Source organism: Apteryx mantelli, chromosome 21 (genome assembly GCF_036417845.1).
Source record: "Apteryx mantelli isolate bAptMan1 chromosome 21, bAptMan1.hap1, whole genome shotgun sequence".
Taxonomy (NCBI): Eukaryota; Metazoa; Chordata; class Aves; order Apterygiformes; family Apterygidae; genus Apteryx; species Apteryx mantelli.
The window spans coordinates 8,610,140-8,619,113 of NC_089998.1; the positions used below are offsets into that span (position 1 = coordinate 8,610,140).

The window sequence follows — 8,974 nt, forward strand, 5'->3', positions numbered from 1 at the left end:
CAGTGTGTGTTTGACTGTCATTTGTATATGCAGCTGTACATGGCTATTTACAGCCACAGTAAAGTAGTGGCAGTATGTGCACACAGGCACACCACTGACATTGCTGAATACCTAATCAAACCCATCTCAGAAACCACCTTGCGGCCTAGTACAATGATGTCCACCTCACCCAGAAGCCCAGTCCCACACAGGGCAACAAATGTAACCTTGGAAAAAGCTGGGGGAATCAGGGAAACATCATCCTTACCTTACGGAGAGGGGCTGGGATGCAGAGAGGGCACGTCCTTGAGCTGGACCTTTACCTTCTGTCTGCAGTCCCAGCCTGCTGCCTCGGGGCCCTTCCTTTTCTTGGTGTCAGTGGGCTTTCCCCCTGCCCTTGCTGTGGTAGAAATTATAGTGTAGGTGGGAGCTAGGAACACATCTTGGAGCTGCAGTGGCTGTTCCCTTCAAGGCAACCTCTGATTTTGCACTGTTGTCACCAATCCACATCATGGAAAAAGGCAGCATGCAGGAACCTTGTGCTTCACTTAAGCATCCCCTGCCTCCCACTAAACCTACGCAGTCAGTATGTGTATAGCCAAGGGCTTGCTTTGGTTTTACTTCACTCTGCACCTGCTTGTCTTCCCTCAGCTTTGTGCTTAGATTAGTAGCAGAGAGTCCAGCCTTCTTTTAAAGAAGGCCCCAGGGGAATCAAGGTGGGCTCACAGCACTTTTGGGAGGGTTAAAACTGGAATTTGGGTGCCTTGCTGAATTCAAGCCCAGTGGGCTGGCTTTCCAAACAGGAGTTGCAAGGCTTCACATGGGCTAAAAGATAATTTTACTGCAGAAGAAGCAAGCAGAAATTCACCTGCAAGCAAAAGGCAAACTCAGTCCCCAGAGGCTGGTTTTGAAAGTGCTCCTTGCTGTCAGCAACCCGTTTTACAGTCACACGGAGTTGTCCCCTCCCCTCTGAAGCAGGGCTGTCCTAGAAACCAGGAGATGTCCTGTGCACTCTTCCTAGGGACCAGGCTGGGCTGTCACCAGCTCGCTGTACAGCAGCTATTTATAGAGGCTGGTGCCTTGTTCCCAAGCTCCCCAGCCTCCCTCTGTCTTTTCCACTTGCAGGAGAGCTCCTGTTAGCTGCGAATAGGAGACAGAGACCCTGGCAGCTCTGTACCACTGGAGGAACAGCAAATTGTCCCTTCACAAATCCAAGACTTCACAGTTTTCCTACTAAATCACTTCTTTTTTCCTCACTCTGTCCTTCTCAGTTTTTTTCCTTTCACTCAATTTCTTTCTCTTCCTTCCTCTGTGCTTTCTCTTTTCTTTCCTGCCAGTGCTCTGTATCCTGCTCATTGCTGTTGTTTTAGTTTTCCCCCTTTCTCCATCCCTGTTCCTCCTGTCCACTGTATTTCTCACTTTTCCCTTTACCTGCATATTATCCTTCTTTCTTCTTCTATCCTTTCTGCTTCTGCTCCTTGATTATTTCTTTGCTTCTAGCTCTTTCCTCTGTTTTATACTCTCATCCTTCTACTCGCTCCCTCCCCCTAATCATCTTGCTGTTCTTTGCTGCTGTATCAGTTAATGCCTTCTTTGATACAGCCTACAGCTTAATGATTATTCGGAGGTCAGGCTATGCAGGTGCCATGAATTTCACTAATCCAGCTCTGAGAGCCTCTGTCCATAATCACTCCTCCCGTTCTACAGGGACTGAATCCTAATTTGTCATTAGCCAGTCCTCTCACTGCAGTGTTACGAAGAACTTTTTGCCCAGAGGAGACAATGAAGTATTCATTAGCTGGGGGGGAAAGGCGGAGGGGAGGGAGCGAGGCGGCTGAACAAGGCGTTCTGGTGAAGACTGCTGAGAAAGGAATCGCTGTGCTGAGATTTCCCGAGGGGTAGGGAAAGGGGGGGGGGGGGCGCAGAAGTGCAATGTGGTAAGGGGGTTATACAAAATCCGAACGTGGGTTATGGTGTCATTCATTAGGGGTTGTTTCAGGGCTGCAGAAGGTGGAGGTGATGGCACTGAAATAGCAATTATGGGAGTCGTGGGGCCTGGGAATGGGCAAGTGTGGTTGCTTGTTAAGGGGAGAGGCTGTAAGGGAAGGTTAATTAACAGCAGTTGTTTTAAAGGACAAGCCATCTGAGCAGCTTCATCTCTGTGCACCCTGGCTTCTATGGTCTTTTCTGCTTTTACTGCTCTCTGCACCATGAGCAGAGGCTACTACTGGTTTTGCCCCAATCCACTTCAAAGTCTGTTTTTGGTTAGTGGAGGGATTGTCAATGACACAGAGAGGAGCTGCTGCCTAGCCTCAGCCTAGGAGTTGTGCTGACGTGTAATATCTGATGGCACTTCAGCCTCTGGCATGGCTTTGTCAGCTCCGTTCCCTGCTCTGTTCCCATGGCTGAACTTTCTCCCTGCCACACTGATGGGACCCTTGGCAGGAGGCTGGGCTAGTCTCAACTCTTAGAGTAGTGTGAAGAGAGAGAATTGAGATGATCAATCCCTACCTCATTGTTATTTCTTAGAGGGTTTTTATTCTCCACTGAAGGAGTAAACAGCAGATGTAAAATAAACTCTAGAAGTAGACTGGAACAGCTCACAGATGCCAGCAGCAGAGCATGAATGTTCTGAGAACTTTGCCTCAGATATATCCCCGAAAACACTGTTGCCCTAATATGATGCCAACATTGAAGAATCTGTGAGGCTACGTGATGCTAATACTTTCCTCTCTCCACTTGCAGGACAATACAGGAATGGCTTACCCGGGTCCAGTCCCTTCTCTACTGCAATGAGAATGGGTTCTGGGGGACCTTTCTGGAAAGCCAACGGAGCTGCGTATGCCATGGTGGCACCAGCCTGTGCCAGCGCCCCATCCCCTGCATCATCGGGGGCAACAACAGCTGTGCCATGTGCAGCCTTGCCAACATTTCTCTCTGCGGCTCATGCAACAAGGGCTATAAGCTTTACCGGGGTCGTTGCGAGCCTCAAAACGTAGACTCAGAGCGGAGTGAGCAGTTCATCAGCTTTGAAACAGACTTGGACTTCCAGGACCTAGAGCTGAAGTACCTGCTGCAGAAAATGGACTCTCGCCTGTATGTGCATACTACCTTCATCAGCAACGAGATCCGCTTGGACACCTTCTTTGACCCCAGGTGGCGCAAACGCATGTCCCTCACCTTGAAGAGCAACAAGAACCGGATGGACTTCATCCATATGGTGATCGGGATCTCCATGCGAATCTGCCAGATGCGCAACAGCAGCCTGGACCCTATGTTCTTTGTCTATGTCAACCCATTCAGCGGGAGTCACTCTGAGGGCTGGAACATGCCCTTTGGGGAGTATGGCTACCCGCGCTGGGAGAAAGTCCGCCTCCAAAACAGCCAGTGCTACAACTGGACCCTGCTATTGGGCAACCGGTGGAAAACCTTTTTCGAGACCGTCCACATCTACCTACGGAGCCGGACTCGGCTGCCTTCCCTGCTGCGTAACGAGACTGGCCAAGGGCCCGTGGACCTTTCTGATCCCACCAAGCGTCAGTTCTACATCAAGATCTCGGATGTGCAGGTGTATGGCTACAGCCTGCGTTTTAATGCTGACCTACTGCGCAGTGCTGTGCAGCAGGTCAACCAATCGTACACGCAAGGCGGGCAGTTCTATTCTTCCTCCTCCGTCATGCTCTTGCTGCTGGATATTCGGGACCGAATCAATAGACTGGCGCCTCCCGTGGCCCCAGGGAAGCCCCAGCTGGATCTGTTCTCTTGTATGCTCAAGCACCGCCTGAAACTCACCAACAGCGAGATCATCCGTGTGAACCATGCTCTAGACCTGTACAACACTGAGATCCTCAAACAGTCGGACCAGATGACAGCCAAACTCTGCTAACCCGGACTTTTCAGTGGACACATTGGTGACTGATTCTTTTGCTGTAAAAAAATAAAAGAGAAAAAAAAGAGAAAAAATTAAAAAGAAAGAAAGAAAAGGGGGAAGAAAGAAAAGAAAGGGGAAAAACAAATTTGTAAAATGTAATTAATATACGAAAGAGAAAAAAAGAGGAAATTCTTCATTTGTTGAAAACTAAACCCGTTCTAGCAGCTGTATAAAACTGTCAGGCATGTTTGTTATTTCTATAATCCATCATAAAAGGGTAACACCTTACTCTCTCTTGACCTTGAGGGTGTTGCTTGCTAGGCCTCAGGGGTAGCAGAAGTAAATAAAGGGAGGAGCAGAGAGAGGGGCAAATTTCTGTACTGAACTGTAAAGATTTCTGCTATGCAGGTGCCAAGACAAAGAAACAAACAAAAAAATCAAAGCAAACAAAAAAGTTATATGTAAATGTAACAGAACTGCCATTATTCCTAGTGGGAGTAAATGGTCAAAGATAAAAGATATTTCTTCTGTTGAGATTTATGCCAGCTTTACGTTGAGTTATTCACCCAGCCTGTGCCGAGCTTTGCTGGAGGAGAGAAAGTGATGGCAGTCCTTTGAGAATAAAATGTACGCCTTATCAGCAAGAAGACACATAAGAGGTAGAGGGAGGGTGCAGATGGGAGGTTTCTCCACTTTGGGGTTTCCATCTCAGAAGGCTTTTCACCAGAGGTAGAGCCTCAGCTCTTACTGAAGAGTGGGACACATCAAGTCCCCATGGCAGGGGTGCAGCCCTGGGGGCAAGTTCTCTCAGCAATTTTGGCTCCATTTAATGCCTGGCATCAGATTGCCACTGCCTTCAGCAATGCAATTTAACCCCTTAAGGATCAGTGCCTGTAAATCCTCGAGTCACTTCTCTTTAAGGTGTCTTAAGTGGAGTCCCCAAAACCGAGACAACCAAAATCATCTGCCACTTTGGAAAATCTAGACTTAAAAGCAAACCTTTGTTTTCAGTTCAAGGGTCTCCAATAACACTGAAAAAGCCTCCTCACCACAAAAACCAAAGCACAATGCAAGAAAACACATGCCCAAGGAAAGCTGGAGAGTTGAAGGGTACACGTGTCATTTTAGCTCTTTAAAGAAGGAAAAATCTGTGTTGCTATTTTGTTTCCTTGGCTGTGAATAATATCCCTGTTTCATTTGCAAATTCTTTGTCCACAAAGAAAATACAGATAACAGATGAGTAAATTTTATCAAAACAACTGCAAGATTAGCAAAAGGGGAAAAAAGGCAAAATAACCAAATCTACCGTGAATTTAGAAGCCACATTAAAATGGGTTATCAAAAAATTATCTAACATTTTGAAGTGTGTGTGTGTGTGTGTGTGTGTGTGGCTTTAAAAATTATATATATATATGATGGAGTGTATAAATGTAGGATCAGCTGAGCTGGATGATAAAGCCTGAACAGTGGGTGGAGAGGACTGGGGTGTTTCTCTCCATTTCACTTTGTTTTAGTTAAGGTCCTTTGTGAAAATTGCTAGTGCTACTAGAATTTCTCCCCTCCAAAAAGGGAGAAATAAATATTTCATCCTACCCACTTCCAGAGCTGGAGGAATATCCTGGGGAAAGTCAGGTCTGAGCAGGAGGGATGGCCCTGACTCAAAGCCCAAGGTCCAGATCTGGCTTGAGTTTTAACACGTTGGCTTGATAGTCTCATACAAGTTCTGATGTCTCTTGTTTAGAGACTTTGGCTCAGCTTCTGAGAATAACATCAGTTCTTTTGGAAAGAGATACATGTATTGTGGTATTATTCATGTGACACCAGGGACAAGGGCAATTAAGTTTGGCTTCAGGTTTAATTTAATTCCTGAGGTTTTACTTGATGGTCATCAAAGCCAGGAAGAAATTAGATACTGTAAGAAAAATGTACATTTACTGAACTCTCTTGCTAAACCAACAACAGAAGCCGTAGGAGAAACCATCTGGATAGTTACTAAGAAAACCAAAAGGAGCCAGAGTCACAGAAACACACCTGAGTTCCAGTCTGTCCATCAAAATGAGGGGGAGTGTGTATGTTTGAAGAAGAGGTGGGTGAATTCAACAACAAAGTTGTTTCTATGGGCATCCATCCACTTCAGTCTGTAGTCACTTTTATTTTGTGTTTTCCCTAACTCACACTGAGATCTCTTTCTATCTCTGCTGGACAGTCCATGTAAGAGGCTGCAAAGCTGACTAATTTTTCTAGTTTGTTCATTTGTTTGTTTTTTGTTTGATTGGGTCTTTGCCTGTGCAGTAGATGTTTATGTTCATAGGCCCCATCATCCAAACAGGTTGCTTTATAGTTGTCACCTTTCGATGTCAGCTTTCTGAGAAGAGAAAATTCCCCAGCAATAGCATACATGGCAGTTAGTTTTAAGCAAATAGTAGAGAGTATTCATGGGAAATGAATGTCAAAGTTATAATTATGAGTGGAAATGATGTTCCTGACAGTTACACCCATCCAAGCAGGGAACAGAAATATACTGTTTAATTTACATGTATGACCCAAAGAGCTGACATCATTGAAAAGAAATGCAACTATTGCTCTAAAAACACTGCATATATTGCTTTTGAACAACCTATAGCCTGAGATGCTTTCTGCTTCCAATGATGTGATCTGCTCATGACTGAGAAAGTGAATGTGCTAACACAAAATGAAATTCATTTGATGAATTGCTTTCCTAGGAGATAAGTAACCATCTCTAGTCACTAGCACCACTGAAGCTGCAATTAAATCTCACATCTCCTGGGTCACTAATAACACATTAGCTAAGTCTTGCCCTGTATTTGTGGGATTGTTAGGGATCACGTTGATTGCTCTCATGTGTCTTTGGTAATGTCTTAGGATGACCAGCCTCTGTGGCTTTAGTTACATTGGGCTTCAGCAGCAAGGGGGCAACACTAGGAACTTTAACAAGACTTTGGGAGCCCACAGAACTTTAAATCACTGCTGTCCAGTCAAGATCCAAGCAATGGTAGACAGCAATGTAGTTAAAGTGGCAATGGCTGACATGAGCTAGTATTTTGACCATGGTTTGGAGAGGTGAAGCTAGAGTGTAGAAAACTAATGCAGATCGGTCTGGGGAGATGGAAGGCAGTTTGATATAGATATGCTGTCAGCATATAAAGCTTAATTGGGAGCTCCCGATGCTGCAACAGAGTGATGTGGAGTCTCTGTGCAGCATAGTTGTGTGGTGATGCTGCAGCATGGCTGGATGACACTGTGAGCTGGAATGAAGACAAAATGTCATGAATCAATTCTCTTGTCCTTCAGTGTTGGGGAAAATGAAGCTATCTGTCAGCTCAACCAGCATTTTGGGCTCAGAGAGAAAAAGGAAAAACAAAACCAAACAACCAATTCAAATGTGGCCTGGACCATGCTGCACTCTGCTTGTGATGCTACAAAAGAAAGGGGTAGATCCAGCTTAGACAGTGAGGAAAATTTCATACCCTGCCTTTCCAATGTGAAACGTTCTTGATACTGCACACAGGCCATGTGCTCTGCTTCCACTGCTCAGTCTTGTAAGCCTTCCTTCCTCATGTAAGAGGTACCTATGACAGTCAGGTCCAGAACCACAGATCATACAAATTTGTTTTAGCATATTTGCTCAGAAGGCAACAGAAGATGCGAAGGCATATTGTAAACTTTTGGCTGTGATCAGAGAAAGTAGCTCAAATCTCCCAAGAGTCCACACCAATGCCACAGCAATGTTAATCAGCTTCTGGGGGAATTATGTCCAAGTCCTCCACTTGGTCAAAAAAAGGTTTTACAAGACAGTGATTAGAATGGAGGGTAATTAAGAGAGGAGAATTTTGGGAGCCCCAGAGAGATCTTTCACCAATAAAACTAGAAGCACTAAATTGCATAATGGGTATTGCTATACAGTTTAATGTTAAAAGGGACCTTCATACTTGTCATGACCTTTGAGATATGAGGAATCACTGTCTGACCATAGAAGAATGAAGCTCAACTCCTTTCCCCTGTACAAGAGGGTGTTAGGGAGAAATCCATAAGATTGTCCAGCCCAGTTAATGCAGAGATGATACTACCAAATCATGGCAGATACTTGGCCCTTGCTGCAATTAAATTGGGAATTTCATGAAAGCTGGAGCCATCAAATAATAACCCAGAGAAACCACAAAAGCCAGACGCAAACTTTCTCAGAGCAGCCGGTAGAGCAGGACTCTTTTCTGCTTCCTCTCTCCAAATGCAGGAGAAGACTTCAGGGACAAGTCACATGAGAGAATGTGCTGGGAGCTTACTAAGAAATTTGCTTTTTTTAAATTATTCAAATTTAGGCTTACCAGCCAATGTGGCAGAAAGCAAAGGACGTCAGCAAGTCTTATTAATATGCTGATGCTAAGGCTTCAGAAGCGTACAGAATGCCCATTTGGATCAGGGCTAAGAGCACAGCATGCAGTTGCCATGGAAATGTGGGGAGGCCATTAATTAACTATCATATGAAATCATCAGGAAGAACCTGAACCTCAGCAACTTTGCCCTCCTCAGAGGCAAGGGGCACAGCCCCAGTGACCCCACAGTCAGCCTTCCCTCCATGGCTGCAATAGCAACCAAATCCTAGAGCAGAAATCTTCTTGCAGGCATGAGAGGCAGGTGAGCAAGGATGGGTAAGGACAGGAGGGTGACAGGACAGAAGGACAGGGGTAAATAAAGGATGGATAAGATTTCCCCTCTTTTTCCCCATTCCCAGGAAGCCTGTTTGCTGTTGCAAAAGGAGCACAGGAGAGATGCTGCTTTTAAGCCAATGGGACTTTTGTCAAGAGTGACCACAAGGCCCTGACTAATTCAGTTAGTGGTGTTAACACTTGTGTGGGTGAGCTGCACCTAGGATGAATGAATGACAATGCTTCCTGGTGCTGTCCTGCTCCCCAAAGCCACCTCCAGCCTTGCTAAGCCAGGACTTCCTTTCCCCAAAGGAAAATGTGGGCAAATAAGAAAGGCTTATTGGCCTCCTGCCCAGACTCCCTCCAGAGCCAGAATCTACCTCCAGCCCAGGCTGTGTGCGTGTGTTCTTGTGATAGCTGTGATGGACTTTGGCTGCCATGTACAGGATGTTCTTTTTAG

General features: G+C 45.6%; 1 protein-coding gene across 1 annotated transcript in view; it reads left to right on the forward strand.

Annotated features, from left to right (window-relative positions):
* The window catches only part of BRINP1 (BMP/retinoic acid inducible neural specific 1), a 90,427-nt gene extending 86,037 nt beyond the window's left edge, over positions 1-4,390 (forward strand). The window contains exon 8 of the mRNA XM_067309103.1: positions 2,725-4,390. Within this exon, the coding sequence (XP_067165204.1) occupies positions 2,725-3,865 (1,141 nt within the window). The 3' untranslated portion in view covers positions 3,866-4,390. The remainder of the gene's footprint in view (positions 1-2,724) is intronic.
* The last annotated feature ends 4,584 nt before the right edge of the window (positions 4,391-8,974 follow it).